Here is a 25,144-nt window from a genome sequence, read left to right on the forward strand (position 1 = left end):
TCGTTTYTAAACGAACGAAYAGTAGGTAATCAATTTTATTTCCTMGATAATTTTTAGTGTGTAGTTTTATGAGTTAATTTACACTTTTTCCATTTAGAGGCCAGCACAAAAATGGGAAATATTGAAAAACTCTTCCGTTTGACACTCTTCCTGCTTACTATACAGGGAGTTTTCAAATTCAATTAAAACTCAGCAAGTGTATTTAAGACAATACAACCTATGTTTTTAACAGATAGGGTTTAGAAAGGCACACTTTGAATSTACAGATCCTAAGTTSCGTAATTTCGTTCATTACGATCGTAGTTTTGCGTTAAATTATTTTTATTATACCTGTTTGCACAAWAAATTTTGATTTTCAAAAGCTAATGATGGTCGYAATATCAGCASACAGCCAAAATGTTCAAAATTTTTTGCGATCTAATTAGTAAAGAAAAAATCATAAATTTCAATTCTCTGAATTTCCTTGGTACARAAAACTGTTTGGGAGAAACATGGTTTTTGGCAAAATACACGAAACACGCGCGCACAAAAGRAATAATTACTTTTACTTACATCGTTTATATTCAATTTATAATATATTTAAAGCTTGAAATCTGCCGTTTAAAATAACTACTTAAATATTAGAWTAGTTTGCTGCRTRTCGAAAAAACTGAATAACAATAGAATATATAAACATAAAATAAAAAGTKTTATAGCTTATGACACCAACGGAAGACAAAGATGAGGGTAAAAAAGATCTGTTTTACGACACTTTGGACAGGAAACTAGCCCAACTTSCCAAACAAKACATGTCACTCATCTTGGGAGGTTTCAWTGCGAAAATTGGACAASAAAAGGCGCTAAGACCTCTTGTGGGCATGCACAGCCTGCACGATGCTTCCCACCACAATGGTCTGAGAGTGGCAGATCTTGCAGCAAGTAGTATGTTAATAAAGTCCACCACTATGTTTGAACACCAAGATATACGCAAAATGACATGGGTATCTAATGATGGCSTAACCAGGAACCAAATAAATCACGTTATAATTGATACAAGGCAGGGAMGTAATATACTAGACGTGAAAAGCTGCAGGGGAGCAGATGCCGATTCAGATCATTTTCTGGTCAAAGCCAAGATCAAAGCTAGAATATATACAGTTMAGAACAAGCGAACCAGTCGTCTCTCTCCTGAGTAGGATACAGAAAAGCTTCAACAGACAGAGATAAGACAGTATAAGAAAGAACTAGAGCGACTTATCAGAGAAAACACTAACACCACGTACAATACTAATATGGACCGTTATATCTGGAACAATTACAGAAGCAGCTAGAAATGTGGTAGGGAAGAAACCCAGTAGGCAACAGAAAAACCACTGGCATGATGAAGATTGCGAAGATCCTATGGAGCCGAGAAATACTGCTAGACTTTGACTGCCTAAGAAAAAAAGAGCCTTAAGAAAGACTGTTAGGAAGAAAAAACCGAGAATGACAAGACAGAGAATTGAGTGCACTAGAAGAAGGAAAAAATATCACGAACATTCTACCAAAAATTACGTTCTATAAAAGCAGGATTCAGACCCAGGACCGACAATATCTTAAAGAAGGAAAATGCATATGTATGTATGTATAACCGACAAAGTAGAAATGTTGCAAACGTGGAAAAACGCCTTCTATCATCTGATCAATGGAGGAACTGATGATGAAGGGGAAGCACTGTATCTGCCGACTGCAGAACAACCCAATGAGATCACTTCAACAGAGGAAATTACAAAAGCAATAAAGAAATTAAAAAATAATAAAGTCCCTGGAGGAGACTTAATTACAGCCGAACTTCTTAAATATGGTGGCAATAGTATCATAACACCGCCTGCAGCGCAACGACTCTCGTGACTACGGCCTCGAGATAGGTACTGTAGGGGGCGCGGGGATCTTGGTTTTACTACCCGGATCGCGTGACGAGGTCACTATAACACCTCCCAATGCTCACGGTATAGTGCGCGCCAAGAGATGCAAGGCTGGGGGGAAGCTTAGCCAAAGGCGACTAACCTTGGGGCAACAGGCGCACCTCATTGTATCAGCCTTACCCACACATGCGGGGCTCTGTGTGGATGGACCTAACCCTTCCCTAGCTACTCGTGGGAATGATGGGGTGGAAAACACCACCATCATACACCACAAAATACCGGCGGGACCTCCTCAGAAGAACCGTCAGGATCCGCAGCTGGCAAAGTACCGAAGGGTGGTAAAAAACTCTCGGGGGCCGGCAGGCGGAAAAACCACCAAAACTATGCTAGGTAGACCCTCAGGGGAACCAGCACACACCAAAAAAGCTGCCATGACATAAACATGAGAACTCATAAAGAGGCACCTGCTTGGGAAAATCAACGAGCTGCAGCCAGAGATGACTACCAGACCAGGTCATGTCTCGTACCTCCCCCGTCAAGATTCTTCTGAAATTCATTGAATACACAGGGATAATGAGGGAGTAAAATACGAGAGCACAATAGGGCAGAAATGACCGCGGTGCAAGGCCAAACACCACCTCGGCGGTGAGGAAAGGGTTTTAGTGGGTAAACAGCTTAGCTGGATTCCCACACAACCCAGAGTGACAGACCACCAGCTCTGGGAGTGCATAAAAGAACATTTCCCAATCCTCACCGAAAAAAAAATCATAACACAGCTACAAAAGCTCAATATATATGGAAAAAAGAAGCTATCCCTGATGACTGGAAGGTATCATCATACCGATCCACAAAATAGGCGATATGCCGGTCTGCAAAAATTACGTACACTAATCAATGTAGCCTATAAAGTCGTATCGAACCTACCAGTGCGGTTTCCTATCGAACCTACCACCATCACCCATGCTTTTTAATATCGCATTGGAGAATGTAGTAAAAGAAGCCAAAATCGAAACTCATGGGGGCTTAAAGTCAACGAGGCCAAAACAAAATACATGTATGTCTCAAGACCAGGCAGAGCTAAGATAGGACATGTGACCATGGACACATAAAACTTTGAAAATGTAAAACAATTTAATTGCTTAGGGTACACAATCACATCGGCCAACGACATGAGTGAAGAAATCAGCGAACGCCTAAAGTCAGCCAACAGCTGCTTATACGCCCTATAGGATATACTAAAGTCCAAATACGTGACTAGGAGAACAAAAAACAAAACGTATAAGACCATGATAAGACCCGTGGTAATCTACGGCTGCGAAATCTGGACTCTTACGGTGCCAAATGAGTAACTCATTCGAAGATTTGAGAGAAGAGTGCCGAGGAAATACAACCAGCCAGAACTGATTAACCTCATAAAGACACAAATGTTGAGATGAGCAGGGCACGTACGAAGACAGCCAGAGGATAGAATGGTCGGCTAAATATGGGCAGAGCAGCAGAAGGAAGAAAACCACTTGGAAGACCGAGATTAAGGTGGCGTGATAATATAGCATCGGACTTCCGGAAAATGGGCATCGAGAATGGTCTAGACGTTATGGAAGACCGAGACAGATGGAGCCAAATTGTAGCCTCAGCCAAGGCCCACCAGGGGCTGTAGCGCTCGGAGTAAATTATAGCTGCCAAATGAAACATCTGACCCAATTTTTACGATTGAATCTGTAATCTTATGTTATAAATTTGGACATGAACACTGCGTTTTTAGAAAGATTCGTTTTGGATGTTTTGCATAAATCGGGAGATAAATTTAAAGGAATAATTCACATTATCGAGAAGCTTCAGCCCGACCGTCCAAGCTATGTTTCAGAATTCACATTATTCCTGAATATTTCATCCGATAGGTTGAAAGATTAGCGCATTGCTAATGGAAAAATGAATAATTTATGTTAAATATTAAATTCAACATCCGACGGCATTTTTCTGTAATCTTGAAACGATTCTTCTATAAACATTACTTTTAAAGTTTTAAGAGTTAATAGTTAATTATAATTTTATAAATTGATGAGTTACTTCCTAGATGAAATGTCCTTGTCCGAATTATGTTGCAAAATATGCCTTGAAACGGGTATAATTTTGCATGTTTACACGATTATACGACTTGCTTCTGCATTAAAAATCCGCTATTAAAATTTTGCTTCTAATTTAGATGTATCCGACCTCTGACACCTAAAAAATAAGGTAGGTATGTTACTTTCTCTCAGAAAAAGCTGTATGTATATTCAAAATGAATATTTGGAAATACCAATTTGCATTGAAAAATAATACGTTAAATATATTATACAGATGTGAATTTTGAATATTTTATTCATTCATTCATAATAGGTAGTACCTACATACCGGGTGTCAATTTGAAAACTTCCCACCCTTAATCTCTTTCTTGTAGTTGAAAATATGAAAAATCGGAAACTCGTCAATTTTATTTGTAAGGGGGACACTTTAAATTAATATTTTTAGCCTCCTTGTTTAAACCCCCTAGGACGGGTAGATGTCACCCTTAAAATTTTAATGAGAAGGGGGTCAAGTGGCACTTCGTTTTAAAGGGTGTTCAATTGTCTTGTCATTAATTACTACTTTGTTGCTTTTTAGTCAGAGGTTTTCGAATAATCGCGTTTCAAAGCTGTAGAAACAATTAAACTTGCGTACACTCAGATATTGGTATACTGTTATTGGAAACTTAAACAGAAAAAATAATAATAAAATCCTCTTTCCACAACCTTGGTACGTTTCGGGGTATTAGGACAAGATAGTTTTTTTCCACTTCAAGTAATAACAATTTTTATAATTAAATAGTTTAAATGTAATTTTTCATGGCGGATCAAGTAATCTAGGTAAGAAGTACGATATTATCAAAATCTATAACTCTAACTCTTTACTTACGAAATGTGAATTCATCAGAATCTGACCATGAACTCATCTCGAATCAATCGTTTTTCAAACGTTTTATGCTGCTCGAACTGTTCACTTTACTTTCACGTTCACCTTTAAAATAATAAATGGCGCATCAACCAAAAGTAATCTGAATACCCATGAGTAAAAACGAAGAATAGGTATGTATTTTGTTAACATCGCTGCTTCATCGACTCGTAAATTTCAACCATGGGCATGCCATAAACATTTGCTTATTATTGCAAGTTTTATTCCGTTGTGGATTTTGTACAAAACTATTCATAACCGGCCATCGGTCATATGAAATTAAGTTATCTTGTGTGGAGTTAACTAAAACGTTTTGGTTTTACTAAAGTTTCTGGCTCGTGTTCAGTTTTGTTCCGGAGTTTTAAAGAGGCCTAATTTGACTGAAAAAAAATTAATTCAATTGACTAATAGATCCAGTTTTGCTCTTAGGTAAGGTGACTCGCTCCCTTCATTCACGAACTTTCGCAACTGACAAAGCGTTTGAGAAGTTCGAAATAAACCAGCTGCTTAAACCACCTTGTGACCGAATGGTCGTTTCTCCAATGGGCAAAAAATCGGATACAATTATGCGCAGGTATTTAAACGGCACATTTGTTTCAATACCTGCAAGTCTATGCATGTTTAAACACCAGCGATTTTTTGATAACTACGGAAATATAATATCTAAATAATAAATAAATAGATGTATGTAAAATAATACTATTGAAAATCACTGTTAAACAAGAACAAGACATTTTACCGTCTCTTTCGTACGCAGTATCATTCTCTTACCGGGCATGATTCAATTTTAAAAATAGAAAATTTTTCTGGAAAAGAAAAGGCTTTATATTTCATATACCTACGTGAATCGACAGATTAACGAAACTATATCAAAGTAAACAAACATTTTGATACAGCCAAGAAAGTATTAAATAAAAAGTATAAATTACATATTTGTACGTTGAAATTTGTTAAATAGGACAATAAAAAATTATATTTCATATGAATCGGCAATGTTACTATCTTAAATTAGACTGTCTTCAGGCTGTTATGTTCGAAACAATGTCAATAAATAAATAAAAAATTGCAGCATGGAGCAAATAAATAAGAAAAGTGCAATTTCAATATTTACACTCAATTCGAAAACATAGCAAACCTATGTGTGTTTTGATAATCCAACAAAAATAACACTAACTTAGCAAACACTTTTGTAAAAAGTATATTGTTGAATAAAATTCATTTAAATAACATGATTCTCTTATTTTTCATTTAGTTAATTCAAGCTATAAAATAAGCTCTTCGGAACTCGAACGCTTTTCAAACTGATCAGTTTTATTTTCTGTTTTGAAACTCAATACTCTGCCATGGAACGCTCCATAACTGTAATTGTCCATTCTTGTTGCCAAGAACTACGAATTTTGTGCTGAAAGTATAAAAAGTATTCTTACTTAATTCAACTTTATGCACAAGGTAGCCATTTTCCGACTGTCCGCATTCTCTTATGTGCCTAAAGATCAAGTGAAAATGTACATTAAATCCTTGCACGATTTCGGAAACTGGCCACAATGTGTATACACAACAAACAAAGTTATTAAGTAAGTAACTAAATTCACAAACATACTTTCCACTGTTCACAGCCAAGCTCGTTAAATTGCTTCGTGTGATTTTTGCATTAAATGATAGTGGAACGGATTTGCCACTGATTAAGTGATAAACTTCCATAGTCCCGTGTTGCCCACAAGCTGCCACCAATTTTTCCTCATGAGGGATATAAGAAATATCGTTTAAAGGGGATTTCGTAAAAATTACTTGAGCGGGTTCGTCCTAAAGTATTTAAATTAGTTTGTTACATGTTAAATTTTTTTACTTGCCTGATCGATTCTGTAAATTCGTATCTGTCCATCAGTGCCGCTTGTAAGAAACAGGTCTTTTCGATCGGGCGAAAATTTGATGGCGACAATTTCCCCCTTGTGGGGTTCGTAGTATTTGAAAACAGGATCATAAAAATACGTTTCCGTCGCTGTTCCTTCAACCATCAGAGCAAACGTATTTTTTTCTTACGTCTTTTATGCATATCTATTACCTACCTTTTAATTGAGTTGTTCCCAACATGGTACATCGTACTATTAAGCCTCCTTCTAAAGCTACAATAAATAAATCGGGGATGTTCTTAGAAAAATCGAATCCAACAAGACCAAGTTGTCCTTTGTCTAGCAGTGCCTCGGAAACCTCAGTGGTTTGGTTCATCTTTGCCAAAACCGGGGTTTTAATTTTATATCTGAAAATAAAATAAATAAGTCGATATGACGAGCAAACGCATTTTGTGGCTTATGACTGGAAACCGTACGTAATTTTTATTTTTAATATGTTATTTGTTATGTCGAAGTTCCATAGTTTGAGTAACCCATCCGTACTGGAACTAGCTAAACACACACTGTTAGTGGCATCGATATAATTCATCCAGGATATTTGAGTAATGTACTCATCATGGGCTAAGATGTTGCAGATCAGTGGATCTACATCGTTTTCTACATTCCAAATGTAAATTTGACCTGCAAAATGAATCCAAACTTCCTTTAAAATCTTATTTTCTTAACAAGTCAAGTTATTTCGACCTGTGAAGGTTCCAGCTGCCAGTATTCCACTGTGAATGGGGTGGTATTTTATACTAGTTACACAAGATTCTGTCGAGAGCCTTTTCTTTGGAGTATCTGATAAACAATCTCTAAAAATATTAGTTCAATTTTTGAGTTAGTCTAGTTTAGATAAACAATTTTCAAATATCCTGCCTGTTTAATGTGTATATGCAGATTATTCCTGCATGGTGACACCATGTTCTGTGCTTGTAATTGTAGGGAACCGCTAAACTTTTTCCTGAGTTATTCCATTGTAAGGAAGCAATAATCGGTATCTAAAATTCCGTTTACAGACTTTTTTCTGGTCATCAGATTGTTTTACTTACGGCTTTACTTCCAGTCTCTCCTTTCGACGCCACTTGCAACGTCTGCACCAACTTGCAAGTAGCATCAATCGGATCATCCAGTAGACGATAATTCTGGAAAATTCTGGAGTTATTTGAGTTGTCGATTTGCTCCTTGACCTGGGGGTAAATTTTGCTAAGCCATTTGCCTAATTTCTCCATGTCGACATCGGTTTGAGTCGGTTCGGTTTTTTCCGTTTGTACTTCTTGGGACTTTCTTTCGGAAGTATTACTGCCAGTTTCCGTTGTTCGAAATTCTGTTTGGCAGGAATTGTTGGCAGATACTCTAAAGTTAATTAGTAATAGTGTCGGGAGTTTTCTCCATACGCTTCACTTACTTTTTCACTTTCCACTTCGATTCGAAACCCACACATTCGTGATGTTTCACTGTAAACATTGTATTATTATTATGAAAACGTGCAGCTCAATGCATGAGCTTCACTGAGTTGACGAACTAATCAATTCTTTGCTGGAGTTGTTTGTATTTTACATCAATTCGTATCTATGGGAATAACGAATATCTTCGTTTAATGGATTTTTAAATGTTTTTACCATATAAATTCCACATGAGATCTGCATGTTATTGAGAATCATTCTTGCATCTTTTATATAATGAATTACACAAGAGTATATCAATATTATTATGGAATTTTTTGCATTTTAAGAGTGAAATTACCCACATTTTGCCTTAAAGAAAAGTATGATGAATAAATCAGAAACACCAATAAGCCAACATTTATATACTAATAATAACTCAAACTATCTAGCAATCTGCCCTGAATGTTTTTAGTCTACGCTCTATTCTTTGGCGGATTTTTTTCGATTTTTTTTAACATTTTTCATTCATTGATTTCACAAAACCAATCATTGCAAAATATCTATACAACAAGTTCTGAGATCTACAACTAAGTATATTGGGTAAAATATATTTTGTCGTTGTTTCGAAAAAAAAGGAACTCCTAGTTTGAGTTACGAAGTGACTTACATACTTTAAATTAGATTAAAAAATGGTTGACTAAAGACAGCGCTTTTAAGAAAATCTAAAATTACAAATTTCTACAAAACACGAATATTTTACAGAAACTTTATAAAAAATTTGTTTTTTTACTTTCGGCATTTTAGCAAGTTTGAGGTTGTTATTTTTCTCATGAGGTAGATTTTTCAAAATAAATAAAATTTCAAAGTAAATTGTCTCTTAGTTTATATTTCAGTTCTGAAGCATCCAAGACACTTGGGCTTTAGTCGTGCGAATTTCTGTTTTTTACTTTTCCCGTTTTTAACATGGAGTTTTTTTCCTTGATGGTGTAAAAACATACAGACGAGAAATTCGAGGAGAAATTCATCTTCATCTTCTTATTCTTTGTAAAGACCTTTGGTTTGTTTATTTCGTCTGGTCAATGTTCTTGATTCTCCTGTGATATGGATGTCCAACTATTCTTTCATCTTTTCGGTGGTCTTCCGATGGGTATTTTACCAGCTGGATTTCCATTCGACACAATCTTGCCTATTCTTTCTACATGGTCCCGCCAGCATCTTCTGCGCTTTCGTCCCCATCTGATTACATTCTCCACCTTGCAGGTCTGTTTTATTGTTGCGTGTTTTTCGCGCTATTGACCTTAGAGTCTTCATCTCTGCCGTTCTTAACATACATTTTCTTTTGTTTGTGTTTGCTCAGGTCTCGATGCCGTAGGTGAGTGCAAGGTGAGGAGACATTAATTTTCAAAAAACCAAAATAAATTAGTTCTCAATTTATTTTTCTTCTGACGCGTTGAAAACACTTGGGCTTTAGACGTTCGTTATTCCATTTTTTTCTCCAGTTTTCAACATACATTATTTTAGAGGTTTTCTTTTGGGCGATCGTGCAAAAACATGGAAACGAGAAATTCGAGTTGGAAGTTATTTTCAAAAAGAAATATAAATTAGATCGCAGTTTGCCTTTGAATTCTGAGCCGTCGAGTACACTTGGGCTTGGGGAAAAATAACCACTAAAGTCGTTATTTTTCCAATATTCAACTTAATTATTTTTTAGTTTTTTTGACCGATCGTGTAAAAACATACACCGAGAAATTATAGTCGAAACTTATTATTCAATTCTGAAGCATCAGAAATACGTGGGCTTTATTGTGGCTTATTCGCGTGATTTTTATTCAAACTTTTTGAGTTTTCAAAATAAAGTTTTTCTGATGTTGTGTAGTTTTCATGGGCCAATGAAAAAATAGTGTTTTATTTTTGCCACCATGTATTAACCGAAAACCCACAGACCTAAATAGGTGCTTTTACTGAAGATGATGAAGTTTTTCTGCTCAAGAAAAACATATGAGCGAAAATTATTCGAGTCAAGTTATTTAAAAAAAATAAATATAAATTAGTCCCTCTTTTGGGCTTTCGTCGTGCCTTTTTTACTTTTCCAGTTATTGACATTATTGTTTTAGAGTTTTTTTGCTCGATGGTGTAAAAACATACAATAAAGATTTTTTACATATTCTTCTTGAAATGCCAATATTTATTCCAAATATTGGCGATGATCCTGGATATCATGACTTTGTTCACGACTGCTTTAAACAGCTCAATAGTAGTTTTTGAGAACCACGTTCTTAAGTTTTTAAGCCATGATATTCTCCTTCTTTCTGGTGGTTTTCTGCCAGAAACTTTCCCTTGGAGGACGGACTTTAAAAGTTGATATTTGCTTTTGTTCCTCATAATATGTCGGAGGTACTCAAGCTTTCACTTAATGGTGTTGATTACTTCCAATTCCTTTTTCATTCTCTCCATCACTGCTCTGTGGGTGACTCTGTCCACCCATGATATTCTCAACCTCCTCCTGTAAAGCCACATTTCGAAGGATTCGAGTTTTTTTGTGTTGCCTCGGTTAATGTCCATGACTCCGTCCCATAGAAAAGAATCGAGAAAATACAGCATCGGAGGAGTCTGATTTTGATGTCGATGTTGAGGTCGTGACTTGTAAACAGTTTGCCAAAGGTGGCCCTTGTTTTCTTTATTCTGCACCTGATCTGTGTGTGGTCCCAATTATCATTGATTATCTCTCTTAGGAATAGGTGAACTGTGTTACTCTGTCTATTGGTGTGTTGTTGATCGTTAAGTCGTATCTTTCTCCAGTTTCTCTACTGATTACGATTAATTTGGTTTTGCTAATGTTAATTTCTAAGCCATAGTTACTGCTGACGTCCTTTATTCTGTTCATTCGTTCTTGTAAGTTGTTTATGTTGTCAGTGAAAACCACAGTTACATCTGCGTACCGGATGTTGTTCATTCGTCATCCGTTCAGCAGAATTCCTATTTCGGCATTCTCAAGGGCCTCTTTAAAGTTTTCCTCGGACTAGACTAAATATGAGCGGTGACAAGATAACTCCTCAAAGAATGTTTACTGTGTCGATTTGCTCTTCCATATTAATTTTAATAGTAGCTAACTGATTCCAATAGTGAAGGTTTCGGATGATGCTTAGATATTTATCATCCATGCCCACATTCCTTTATCCTATCGAACGCCTTCTGGTAGTCCATAAAACATGCAAAAATATTACAGTTTATATTCCATTTACTGCTAAAATTGCCAAAAATGTTTCTTCGAAAAAAAAAACGATTGATATCAAAGGAATGAAACTATTTCCTGAAAACGAAGTTTAACAAGAAATATTCTGAGTTCGCAATATTTATTCAATACATTATATAAAATTGTAAATCACAATCAGTTATCATTTGTTATTTACTTGTATAATAAAAGTTCGTGTTTGCCCAGCTGACAAGGTAATGTTCAACGGATCGTCAAAAGCATTTATAACGGTGCTTCTTGTTAGGCGATTGTTGATATTTTCTTCTGTCCAGAGTTTTGGAACTGCTGAATTGAAGTCTGTAACAATGTTGTAGTCTTCATAACGCAAGTCTTCTAGACTCCCATTGGTAGCAAAATGGAGACGGTTGCTATCTTTCAACCATTGGTTAGCTCCTAATGTTGTTTCTTCCGCTGATAGTATTTCGAATGGAGTGAACAGGTTCTGAAAGGAAGTCAATCAATTTTTTTGTGGCAAACCGGTTGGTAAAGCAGATCTTACTGCAAGTGGTACAACTACAGGCTGTGATAATTCCGCGTCCTCATTGCTCTCGAATACATGTTCGAGCCTCAACAGGAAACTGAACCCAATCCAAGGCTCTAAAGTCAAAATCTGCACGTTGCGTGGAAGAGATTGTGTAAGTCCTGAAAACTGGACGAATCTTGTTAGTAATATTTGTATTATTTTAATGCAATTGGGTTTCATACTTGCGAATAATTAGAAATTTCATCATTATTAGTGAATGGTGTAATAAAGGTCCATGTATCCAAAAGTCGTCTTTGGGCAATATCTTTTGTAATAGCTGCAATTCCTTCACCTAAAAATAAAAATGACTATATTTTTTTGCATGTAAGGTTAAACGCTTTATGCTACACAGAACACTAAACTTAAGCTGATTTAGTTCAAAAACTATTATTTACAGCATAAGCAGAGTTAATTTTCTTGTTACATGGTTTCCGAATAATAAACTACAGAGTGATTCACAATCTTATGGACACCGAGCAGGTGCTTGTAGAGAACTTCAAAACAAGTCAAGTCTCCATTTAATTTTTTTTCTCAGGCTCGTGGTTCACGAGATGCAAGGTGTTAAAGTTTAAATTTTTTTTAAATTTTCTCTTTGGCTCCTACAGTTTATGAGATATTTTGCTCACATTTTTAACGTAGGCTAATGTTTGGACCCTTTACCCGTAAGCAGGGCGACTGGTTGTGAAAATCGACAGGGTGTTTTTTTTTCTACAGGCGTACCCCTTTTACCCCCCTGAACTTTTTTGTGGTGTGCCACTGACTTCGACCGAACAAATTTTTGAATTGGCTGTTCAATTTAAAAATTTTCTGATCTCTTGTATGTCTGATCACAAATATAAGTCCATGTAAAAATTTATTTCATAATAAATTGAAATATTTGTTACATTTTCGTTTATTTTTATTTGTATTAGCTTACAGCCGATAAACCCCAATTATTGTAAATTAAATTAACTCGTCAGCCATCCCTATTTTAACTTCAACTTGCAGTTGAAGCTTTCACAAAAAAATATGAACAAAAAGACAAAAACATTTATAAAAAAATCATAGAAAATCACCCGGAAACCTTACATGGACTTATGTTTGTGCAAATAACTCGAAAACGAAGACAGATACGAAAAAACTGCAAGGGAACAGAAAATTCTTAAATTGAACAGGTAATGCAAAAATGTGTTCGATTGAAATCAGTGGCGCACCATCAAAAAGTTGGTTGGGGTAAAAGGGGGTATGTCTCTAGAAAAAACAACACCCTGTAGATTTTCACAACCACTCGCCTTAGCTACGGATAAATTTTAAGACCCTGTATCATGTGAACCATGGACCTGAGAAAATAATCTTAAATGGAAACTCGATTTGTTTTAACAAACCATAAGGTTGTGAATCACCCTGTATAATAACTTTCTTTCGCATATTTCCATAAAATTCAAATCTTTTAATGTTAGAGGAGGTTTAGTGGAACGCTTTCAGTTATTATTATTCTCTTCTTCTTTCTGTTATTATACAGGAAATTGAAAATTTAGGGTTTCTGCGGTGTATTTTTGCCTCACTTAAATAAGTGTTTATTTAAATGAGGATTAGTTGACTTAACAACACTACTAAAAGGAATAGTTGGCTTTATTCGATGACTTTAATGATGCTAAATATAATTGAACTTACTTATAGTGTATGAAGAAACTTTCCGATTAGCATAACGCAACTTTGATTATGATTTCGTTCAAAGATACAGAGTGTGCTGTTCAGAGACTCTCTGTACATTATACATATTATATAAATACTATATATTTTGTAAAATGTCAGTTCATAAATAAATAAATTTGCAAGTAATTTAGTTTTAATTAATAAAAAGTTTGCGGTTAATCTTTTATCTTGCATAGTTTGAATGATCCTCTACAATTCTAGTTTTCTGGATTATGCGATTCTTAAATCAATGCTTAGGATTATCTTATAGTTTTGATTCTCAACTTTATTTTGAATTTGCTTAAAAAAATTACTGTTACCTAATTTTTATTTTGCCAATAACTGTAACCTTGTTTGGACTACTAAGAATTTAACTTTTGTTACCGACTCGTCTTAACTGTTTGGGATCGTGTACGCCATTTGTTTACACTATATTCATGCTTATTATATAAAAAACACTTTTTAACGATCTCATTGTTATAAAAAATTTGGCTTTACGGCATTGGAAGACGCAAGTAACTGAAAAAACATTTTTCCGTTCAAATCGAATTAAGTCCAAACCAATCCACTCAAGTAGGTTTGTTCAGAATAAATTGTGTGAGTAATTCAAACACTAAAAGTGTATCATTTGTTGAATAAATTAATAAGAAAACTAACTGTTGTTGGTTTGCCTGTGTCCTACGGTGACATAATGCGACCCTCTTACTACCAGGCCTTTACCAAAGGCGGTTTCGTTTAGTGCTTCACCCACTCCAAAGGCATCATCGTGCAAACAGACTCTATGAAGCTGCAAGATTCAATGAAACAAGAGACTTCTTTGATTTGGAGGGATTTTTACCATAACTTCAATTTCCCCATCTTTAAGACTTGAGCCTCCTTGCGCTCTATCCACAAGAACAACCAAATCCATATCTGCATCCTCATCTCGAATGGAAATTTGTGAAGTAATGGGATAGTAGTTGCCTGCAATTGGTTCTGACACGTTCAGCTCCCATGTTGGTCGAAAGTTTCTAACTCTCTTAAGATTTTCTTTTCCATTTGAGTCGGTGTAGAAAATCGAGTCTGATTTGAGGGTGGAAGTATATTTGGTGACCACTTCAATGCCTCGTTGTTGACTATCCAATAATAAAACTATTAATGACAGACATTAATACTTAAGATGATCTTACTTTTGTGGCAGCGGCCCGATGACCCAATCAAACTCCACATAGTTATCAATAGCATTCACTCGGATAACTTGACTAACATATTCGTTAAACACTTGATGCACTTCAGAAACAATTTTTCCTGAATATATTTTATAACTTGCTTTCTCAGATATTTTCACGATTGGTCCATCAGGTCTGAAGATGTACGCTCCGGAAGATCGGTTTTGAAAGTCGTCGTTATCTCCAACAAATCCGTTGTAATAGTAAAAGTTCTGACTTACTGGTACGCTCACATCGTTCACCACAATCGATGTAATCAGGCCGGTTTTTGGATCTATGAAAACTTCGCTTTCCTGAAAACATCATTTAAGAAAAGTTTTGATTTTGACTGGAAATAATCCCTACTGAGTCGCTGTTTTCGTAAGGCATTTCTCGCTGGTCTTGAAGATGAGAAATATCAGTTACAACGTAAGAGCTCCATCCAAGCGGAGGTAAGGCTCTGGCTATGAAGAGGAGTTCATAATCCGCTTTACTTGTACGCCCAGGAATTTTTTTTACAAACTCTGGTATTGGTACAATTTGAGTAGTGATATTTTCACCTAAAAAGTAAAATACAATTTTGGTAACCTCAACTACCGTGAATATTTTGCAGTTATTTTACCAACACGATCGTGTACAGAATAGCCAGTTCCTAGAATGGGCAGTCGTACGATCTTGTCTACATTTCTACTTAGCGGGTTGTAGACAGTAACAATGAATTGCTTGTTGGTAGTTTCGCTTTCTGCACATTGGCTGATGTTTAATAATGGACAAGTGTTGACTTTCAGTAAATCGAGCGTACTCTCATTAAAAAGAGGATTTGTTTTGCTTACAAGTTTGCTATAAAACATAAAAAGTTAATAAAATTTTTAAAAAAATTTGGAAAGTCGTTCCGTTTTCAACAACGACTTTGAATCGTTAAATTTCCTAAATGCGGCCATATGTATGCTTTAAAATATGTTTGGTACTTCAGAAGGTACAAATATTGCATAAAACAGTATTAAATTCTAAGTATTTCTTTTTTGGCTTTCGTATGGACAATTCAAAATTCAGCAAATCTATATTATGCAAGCAATTAAATGATTAGATACGTACAATGTTTCATTCATTTTAAATTGCTTGTAACGTTTTCAATTCATGAATTACGGAATTCATTTTTAAACATTAATCGATTTTTTCTTAATTTTTCGGATGGGTCACTTTTACCCCAATTCTTTCTTTAAAGTTTTAAATTGTATTGTTCTAATTTATTTGTATTTCATAGCTTATCAGTTATTACGTTTTGAGTAGCCGCGTCTAATTCGCAGCTTCTGATATTTTTTTAACGTTGGAAAAATCTGATTAGAAAAATTAAAGCTTAAAAAAGAAAATTAGGAAAGGCAGAAAGAGAAAAATATGGATGGAATTCAAAAGTTTCTTCAATTCGGGTTTTCAACTGTAAATACATATTTTGATTCCTAAATGTCTTGAAAATTTTTCTTAAAAAAATTAAAATTTATCTGTACTAAAAATCATGTGTAGACTGTGGAATATATAAAGCATGTCTAGAATTATTTTAACTGTGTTCAAATATTCATTCTTGATAAAGCTTGTTAATATTTGAAAGTTTTTACTTGGAATTGAACCTTATAGATCATAAAGTATTTTCAATTTCTTCAGAACACTCAACCCGTGTTTGATATTTCATATGAACATTTAATTTGCCGTTAATGTTGTTTTAATTGAATTTGTTCTCTATCTATTATTTATGCGTAGTCGGATATTAGAAAATAAAAAATATGTTTCAGCCTTCTGAAAATGTTAAATTAATTAGTCACATTAGCAATATTGTTTCAAATAGGAGACAAATATACCAAACAGGTAAAAATTAAAACTTTATAAATTGCGGATACAACAGATCAGATCAGATACATGCATGTATCAACATACAGCGGATGCAAAATAGTTGTACAATAAACTGTAGACACTCGCGGGAAAATATCAGTTGTAAGTAATTATTAATTATTAGATACTGATTCAAAATTACACATAGAAAGTTTATTCCCTGTAGATATCAAAAGCATTCTTCTGAATTTCTGAAGACTGCTGTCCTAATTAAACATTTGAAGAAAAATTCTCAGAACTTTTAGATTTTCGACTAAGTAACATTGTGATTCAACGGATTTTTTTTTTGTAAAAATAACATGCAATAGTCACAATTGTATTTGAAAAACTCCAAAAATGTAGATATTTATATTCTAAGGACAAAGCGCATTGCAAGCAATAAACTATTAATTAAATTAATCACCCAATTTAGGGGTAGCAGGAGCAACAACGCAACAATACAAACACAAAGCATTTGTCTGGTTACCGGGTGTTAAACTTTGTAAAGAAGTAATTTTTTTTGTTTTTTACAAACGCTGATGTTGATTTTAATTAAAGGTTCACACCATGTTTATTACCAGGCATGTTAATTTCTGTAAATCTCGAAATTTTTCAGCCAAACTGTATTGATTCTGCTTTTAATTATGTCAGCCTTACCTAATAGCAGCGGTAGTAATAATTTCGCATTCGTCGATACCCTTTTGCAAGTGGCGAGCATAATCGAAGGCCACATGTTGCTTTTCAGTTCCTGTAATAGCATCATGATGTTGCATTACACCCATCGCTTCTCGTAAAGCATTTAAATCAATTCGATCTTCAGGCCCCAGGTCAGCTAATGCATATAATTGTTTACACACCTGAAACGACCAATTTAATATATCCTCAATGTTTTCTGGTTCAATAACACAATTTATTATAACCAGTATAATACGCGAGAGGGCATAACTCATTTGAATAACTAGATAATAGTAATTAGTGAAGAGTAAAATGAAGGTACTTAAGTACTTCGTATATTAATGAGAAAAACTAAATTTAGATTATTTATTCCTGATACGTACTTGTAAGAAGTTGTTTCCATATCGTTCAAATCTCTTAATAGCGGGCCTTGACGTGAAATACCCGGTCCAAAAAGCGTGCGGATCAGAAGCATATGGGAAAAAGTCGTCCTGCTTCAGACGCCAAGCGTTTTTCCCTTCAGTTTCATCATAAATCGCTTTTACGTAGCAAGATGGTGTGGAGTAGATGAGGTTGTATTTAGAACCATTCGCTTGGCGCTGATTTCCATAACTGAAATAATTGCAATCTCACATCTCTTTGTTACACTTATGGGTGTTAACAATTCTTACTAGATCAGCTTGTCTAAGTTAACAAACCAAGATTCGGCATCTTGATAATTAAAGTCTTCTCCCATTGTAATTATAACATTGTTAGTGCTGTAGACCTTGGTGACGTTATCCAGATATCTGAAGAAGTCATTCACCTAAAAATTGTTTCAAATCAAAACATGTGGGGAAAGAAGCCGATTGTTTTTTATTTACTCGGCTGTCAACATTGTATTCGAAGCTGTTTTTATCATCAATTAAAGGTTCATCACTGCAAAGAAGATCGAAGCAAAATCCGGGAGGCGGTCCATATGTGTTATACATCACGCCAGTAAATATTTCGCTGGCTTCACCTACATTTTTTTTAAATATCATTACAAGTTGCGAAAATAAACGGGAGTAGAATTACCTAAACTTTCGCTTCCTCTCCATACCATTTCGGGGGTTTTAGTTTGCCATCTATACTGTTTGTCTTGGTAGTCAATGCGCCCTAATAGCACGCCATCGAACCCGAGTTGAGCAAATATATTGGCCATTTCCTTGCTGTGACCAAACGGATCGATTTGCCAGCCTAGTTTAGGTCTTCCACACTCACCAAATGTGTCGTTTAATTTTCTGCAGCATTAATTAAGTGGACAAATGCTTATCGAGCAAGTCTTCAGAAGAATATTCACCGTAAGCCCCAAGTCATTTGATCGATAATCGAATGATAATGCGTGGTTGCTTCGTCATTCATGCTCCAACCTCCACTGATGAATTCTAATTGGCCATTGTTGACCAGATTGCGCACCCTCGATTTTACGATGTCATGTTGCTTGATCCACCATTTCCAGAAGAATGCTGTTTCAACGTAAATAAATCTGAAATATACCGGATAGTAATTAGCGACCAGTCGAAACTAGGCCTGGTTATTTTTTATTTTTTTTTTGAATGGATACATACCGCCTGTTCTTGTCTTTACGAAGTGAGTCGACAACAGTATTTAGAATGTACTGAACTCCTGCATTCTGATTTCTGGTATTACCTGAAAAGAGACGTTTCATAGGAGACATTAACATTATTTGCATAAATCGTGGCGTGTATTAAGAAAAAATTGCAAGAATGGTATGAAATTATATTTCTATAAATCGTTTAGCTAGAACGTGCGGAAAAGCTTCTCCGGAGCGCTGTAATTGCGTACTTCGTATAGAACAAGCTCACCATAATGACTACTATGTCATCTGAAAATGTATGTAATTACTCAAAGGAAAATGGCATTAATCATTCGCCTTCATTCATTTTAAATGATTTTGGTTGGTGGTGTCTGTTTTTATTCTGCCTGTTTCTTTATTCATATCTATATCATCATTTTGTCGCTATATGTTCATATCATTCATATCATAATTCTTGTTCTTTTGCAGCCAGTCCGTACTGGGGTTGTTTGATTATTTAATCGTGTTTCTCTTTATCGTTTTCATTGTCGTTCGTATGTCAGTGACTTCGTTTTCCGATACCATTCATCTATGTATTTTTATGTTAAATTTTTTGGTTTCATTTATTCTGCATAAGTATGACTCTACTTAATCATATGGTAAATGCGCATATACGATCTTTCATTCATCTTCAGTTCGCCATCAGGTCGTTTCATGGCAGTTTTCAGTCTCCATGTAATTTATCTGATTTAATATCTGGGATTTGCTTTTTTCTAATAACTTTCTACGCTTTAATCACTCCGTTTTCTTGACCACTTCAATCAAGATCTTTCTTCTGTCTGTTATTATATTCTTTTAGTGTCAGCTTCTATTCCGCCTGCTTGTTTATTCTTTTATTTACCAACATATTGTATTTTATTTATCATCATATGTTTATCCTGTTTATTTGCGTCCAACTCTTGTTCTGTTATTTTGCTGCTCGTCCCTACATTTCTCATGATAAATCTGTCTGTTTACTTATAATTTATGGTTTTCAAAATCACGTGTTCACTCATTATTTTACGGGCTTTATTTATTTTATTATATTTTAATCGTCATCTTATTCATTTTAAATCAATCATTTCCATATTTATGGTTTTATTTAATATCTATCATCATATGCCGCGTATATATATGTATGAATTTCATTCATGTTTAATTCGTCATCAGGTTTTTAATACAAATTTTCAGTCTTCATGTACTTTATCTGATTTTATATCTCGAATTGGCGATTTTCTCAAAACTTTCTTGATTTTTTCATTATTTTGTTCTTCTACTAATAGTGTTCATTTATTAACAGATATGCTCTTTTTATTCCTTTTTAGCTGCAATATTTTTCAGCTTTTTTCATCAGAAATTTCACTGATCGACTGCTTTGTATGATTGTGATTTTACTTCTGTTTGACCACCTTAAAATCTAATGGATTTCTATTTGTCAATTTTTGTAGGTATTGTAAGGTTTACATGGATGCTCAGTCTTTTTATCTCTGTATTTTTCTGTATTCTTCGTATCTTCAATAATGCTCTCCTTTATCGTTGTCTTTCTGTTTTTGTTCATTGTGGAATTATCATTCGACGATAAGACATACATGCTCCATTTAGTTCTGGTGATCTTATGTAGGTAAGAAACCGCCAACCATTTAAATTTATCGGATTTATTTATCCTGATGTTCGGAAAACATTTTATGAAAAATGAATGACAATATTTTGTCCACTTTTGGGTTTCTGTTAAATAATTTTATATTTCTCATGTCTGTATGAATTCATCCAAATATAATTATTTCTTTAATTTTCAAATTGGGCATTAAGCAGAAAATGCAAATCACCTTATTCGCATTTGCCATTTACATAATTTTTTACGAAACTGTTTGAAATTCTCCAAATGTGCAGTCATGAATTTGTTTAAAACGAATTGCTCAATTTTGAGATTTAACCGATTATCTATAGGGTGTGTTAACTAATTTTAATTTTAATTAATACATTCAATAATCAGTACAGAATTGTATCCATCCTGTACATACTTCCACTACATTCTTTCCTGTGCAATTTCTTGTGCTTGAATCATTTGATTATTGGGATTTGTCATATTTTTCAATTTCGATTATATTTCGTTTCTGATCTAATATTATCCAAAACATTTTTATTTTTTCCAAAATTTCATAAGAAAAACAAAAGTAGCCAAGTAGTATTTTCTCTATTCTTATTGCAGTTCTCTTGTCGAAGAAATTTGTTGCAGTTCTAAAATGTTTTTTTTTGTAGAAAATAACGCGTCTTATATAAACGCTTCTTCGCGTACTTTTGCTGAAAACGCTCTTCAATCTTATTCATTATAAAAAACTTTTCAATGTAGCGATTTTTTACTTCTAAAAAAATTCAAGAAAAATATTCGAATTTATTGTCTGAGAATTACATAGTCGATTTTCTTTACTTTGCTATTGGCTTATGACATTCAAAAGGTGTTTTCAAAAATTTCCAATAGAAATCAAAGTCTACCATTTGCCAATAACACCTAATTAATTAAATTTGAATTGATCTGTTGCGAATATGTAAGTAACATACAAGAAAAATGATTTTGATATCTGTATCAACAATAGTAATAAGATACAGTTAATAAACCATATTGTTTGCATATCTCATGGGCTATTGATCTATAATCAAATAAGAGAACAGTATGTTAATAATAACTGTTATCAAACTTGGAGCTTGGCTTGTTGGCAAGAGATTAGGCACAATTTAAATTTCTGGCTTTTTATCCTGTACTTTGTGCTCTAGCATTCAATTATTTTCCGATTTAATTTATTGACAATTTACATCAAATTAATATTTTACTTACTCCCATAGAAGTACTGGTCAACAGTCTTTAACCACCCGACATCGTCATGGGTATGTGGTACAATATGTACATTTATCATTCCTTTAGTAATTGGATGGCACGACTAGAACATGTTAATATTACCGAATCTTAGAAGGTTAAGGTTTCTTTTTAAGTAACATTTCTTGCCTCATATCCACAGCGTTTTTTTGGAGGCGGAGGTGTTGTTGGAGTCGGAGGTGTTGTTGGAGTCGGAGGTGTTGTTGGAGTCGGAGGTGTTGTTATAGGCCAAGATGTTGATGTAGTGGTAGAGGTTGGAGCAACACAGGCTATCATACCAATGAAACTGGTGCTCCAAGCAATGAGAGTAAAATGCATGGTTTATGTCTTCCTTAGTTACCTAAGCCGATAAAGAATTAAAAGTAACATTAAACCATTTGATTCGTTACTACACAATTATGTCTCAAACCAGATTCTAAGTCGCAAAAAATCTGATCTGACCAGAATCTGTCGCAAAAGTTCATTATTCTATGAAATATGTATTGTGGTATGAACTGGGTATGATGGTGGAAATTAGTTTACTCATATCAGTATATTTTGACTCTTATTTAGTTAACATTTATTACTTTACAATGTTGCAAAAAATTGCAACGTTAATTAATAAACTATTAATTAATATTATGTATGTGTCATTTAGTGTCGTGCAAATTTGAGAAATCCTTGAATGGAATGCGATTGATTTAATTTTGATTAAGTAGAAATTTTAATTTGAGCTACTAGCCATAAATTCCTGCCAGAGGGAAATAGTGTTTAAAAATTCACATATTTTTAATAATATTTACATTTGTGATTAATTCAAAACAACGATTAACAGTTTTTTATCGAACTTAATTTTCAATAATTCTAGAACTTTTAAATTGTGTACAAAACCGATTTTTAATATTTTTCAATGATAGAAGTTGCCTTTTTCCCAAGTCTTACATAAATAAATATTCTTGAAATTTCCCTAAACTCTAAACATGTGTGTCACAAGTGTCTTTAGATTTTGAAAAGAATTAAATAATTTGCGATACCGTTAAGGTAATGCGTTTATTATGCATTTTAATTAATTTTTATTTTACGTTCTGTTTTAACTTTTTATTACAAATTTTTATTTTACTTTCTGTAAAACTTCAAGACCACAACTATTATCTTTCTCTTTCAAGTTGCCGCTGGTTGTAAATCAAATTAGTGCTCAAATTATTGCTAATTGTTGGAGTTTATCGAAACGTCTAGTTTGGAAAAACTCACGCCATTAATTTTTGTCCAACTTTACTACAACTGGAAATATAATAAGTACAACTAATTAAATATTTACCAGTTAGCGTGGAAATTATAACTTTGGTTGTACTGAACGTGCACTTATTTGTTAGGCATAAAACCGGCATCAATTAATATTACAAATATAATATTACAAATCTATACCTAAAATAGTTGCTTAAAACGAAAGTTTACTGAGAACGTTTACACAACAACAAAATTAATTAAAGACAGTGTCAAAGGGTTAAACCATTTCGAGTAAGAAGGTCATAATAATAAACAAAGATAGTTTACGGATATTTAATTCGGACTATGAATATACGTTTTTGGTGCATTTTATTCAAGGACTAATGTATTTTATTTTTCACTTATTATTATTATTTTATCGTTCAATTTCTCTAGGAATTAATTACAGAACTTCTGTAATTAGGCTAGTGATAATTTTTTTATGATTGTCGACTGCTCATTTCCATGTATTACTAATGAATACTTACATTTAAAATTCCCACGGAACCAATTTTCTTTTCGATCGGCAACTTCACATAAACTATTGACGAACTGGAATGACCATGTCCAATGCCGCAGACTCAAATCGGCATTATGTGCGTCGATTAGCGAAGCACTTCTGATAAATTGCGCTACTTTCATTGGTGAATTATATCTCAGTATTTGTGGTCATTATCGTTGATACTTTATTTTATGTTTATGTTTCAGTTTAATCAATTGTTTTTTACCAAATAGGTTTCGGTCGAAACATGATGTTGTTTTACATGTCCCAGTTTAGTACACCGGGTGTCAATTTAAAAACTTCCCACTCTTAATAACTTTCTTGCAGTTTAAAATATGAAAAATCTCGGAAAGACCCGTAAATTTTATTTGTAAGGGGGACACTTTAAATTAATATTTTCAGCCTCCTTGTTTCAACCCCTTAGAAGGGGTAGATGTCACCCTGAGAATCTTAAATGGGAAAATGGCACTTTTCTAGTTACTACTTTGTTGCTTTTGGTTCAAGGATTTTCGAATAATCGCGTTTCAAAATTACAGAAACAATTAAACCAGATTTTGGTTTTCAAAATTTTGTCAAGCAAGTATTTTCATAATAGGACTATGACTAAGGACTAGGACTGTTGCTAAGAGTAATTCGAAAATAATGAGAAAATTAAGAATGTTTACAATACACTATTTTAATTTGGGAATTGCCATGTAACCATTAATAATAATATAACGGCTATGCATGTTGAAATTTTAAATATCAATTAACAGTCGTACTGATAAGGACTTAAAATTACAGACCTTTATTACAACACGTCCCAGATATACATTGCCCTTTCGCCCTAGTTCATTCTAGATTGTTTTCCCCATTGCATTAGATTATTGTTTTCCGAACAACATGAACGTCGGCGAATTCTGTGGCAAAAACAATTACGATTGAAATAAACGATCTTGAGATTCCTTTAAAGCATATTGCGGTCCGTCGTTGATACGGGACTTAAGCCTATATTTTTTCCCCGTAAATCGGCCTATATATAGCTAGTTCGCAAAAAAATAATTAATACACGTTGTTTAAAGTTGTAATTTTCTTAGTATGTTTTAATAATGAAGGTCACATTCTGCATAATTAAAATTAAAAAAAAACTACAAACACGAAATTCATGGGTGCGAGGAAATTAATTATAATTCATAATTATTTGAAACCCTTTTCATTTGCAGATAATTTTTCTGTTGCTGGCCTCTAACCAAACTTGCAATAAAAAACAAATTATTCATTATATTTATTACTAAAATAACAGGGTGTAGAGTAAAAGGACTCTACTTTCAAGTTTTTTAAAGGTAGGATATTTTCACAGACTTATTTTTCGTTTGTGATCTTCGTGTGTTAAAACTAAATTAATTTTTACTTATCTCAAAATGTTTCATACAGGCAGTAGTAATGAAAACAATCATTGGAAAATTTTGTATTTTTATTGTTATATAAGTCAGTAGAGTAGTGTAGACAAATTGAGACTTTTTTCTTCCGAAATTCAATCAACAATCCGAAACTGAATTTCAGTTTACTAAAAATCAGAGCCGAGCTGAGTTTTTCGTCGGTCGAAGTGAAAATGTTTTGTACATTATGTGGAAGTTCGGATTT

The 25,144-nt window shown here is 34.0% G+C and overlaps 3 protein-coding genes and 1 long non-coding RNA gene across 4 annotated transcripts; 2 read left to right on the forward strand and 2 right to left on the reverse strand.

Annotated features, from left to right (window-relative positions):
• The first annotated feature begins 698 nt into the window (after positions 1-698).
• On the forward strand, positions 699-1,175 carry LOC125503666 (craniofacial development protein 2-like). The gene has a single exon (XM_048664398.1). The coding sequence runs from the start codon at positions 699-701 to the stop codon at positions 1,173-1,175; it is 477 nt and encodes a 158-aa protein (XP_048520355.1).
• A 3,726-nt stretch (positions 1,176-4,901) lies between these two features.
• LOC125503664 lies at positions 4,902-6,073 on the forward strand. Its single transcript, XR_007281011.1, has 2 exons — positions 4,902-4,987; positions 5,283-6,073. It is a non-coding gene; the product is annotated as an uncharacterized LOC125503664 (long non-coding RNA).
• LOC125503661 (cytoplasmic dynein 2 intermediate chain 2-like) lies at positions 6,036-8,316 on the reverse strand. The gene is made up of 9 exons (XM_048664391.1): positions 8,151-8,316; positions 7,795-8,098; positions 7,622-7,743; positions 7,448-7,557; positions 7,180-7,384; positions 6,920-7,110; positions 6,704-6,858; positions 6,454-6,656; positions 6,036-6,255 (listed from the first exon to the last, which is right to left on the reverse strand). Exons 1-9 carry the CDS (start codon positions 8,207-8,209, stop codon positions 6,165-6,167), a joined length of 1,440 nt encoding a protein of 479 aa, XP_048520348.1. The 5' UTR covers positions 8,210-8,316; the 3' UTR covers positions 6,036-6,164.
• A 3,150-nt stretch (positions 8,317-11,466) lies between these two features.
• LOC125503665 (lysosomal alpha-mannosidase-like) lies at positions 11,467-23,642 on the reverse strand. Its single transcript, XM_048664397.1, has 18 exons — positions 23,508-23,642; positions 21,904-22,114; positions 21,736-21,838; positions 18,895-18,976; positions 18,627-18,812; positions 18,362-18,567; positions 18,169-18,305; positions 17,977-18,110; positions 17,689-17,917; positions 17,288-17,487; positions 15,390-15,607; positions 15,134-15,327; positions 14,750-15,081; positions 14,419-14,695; positions 14,238-14,367; positions 12,089-12,198; positions 11,883-12,032; positions 11,467-11,825 (listed from the first exon to the last, which is right to left on the reverse strand). The coding sequence occupies exons 2-18, from the start codon at positions 22,090-22,092 to the stop codon at positions 11,526-11,528; spliced, it is 3,177 nt and encodes a 1,058-aa protein (XP_048520354.1). The 5' UTR covers positions 22,093-22,114; positions 23,508-23,642; the 3' UTR covers positions 11,467-11,525.
• Between the last annotated feature and the right edge of the window lie 1,502 nt (positions 23,643-25,144).

Source organism: Dendroctonus ponderosae, unplaced genomic scaffold (genome assembly GCF_020466585.1).
Source record: "Dendroctonus ponderosae isolate FM_Combo_2020 unplaced genomic scaffold, Dpon_F_20191213v2 Dpon_F_20191213_22, whole genome shotgun sequence".
NCBI classification, from domain to species: domain Eukaryota; kingdom Metazoa; phylum Arthropoda; class Insecta; order Coleoptera; family Curculionidae; genus Dendroctonus; species Dendroctonus ponderosae.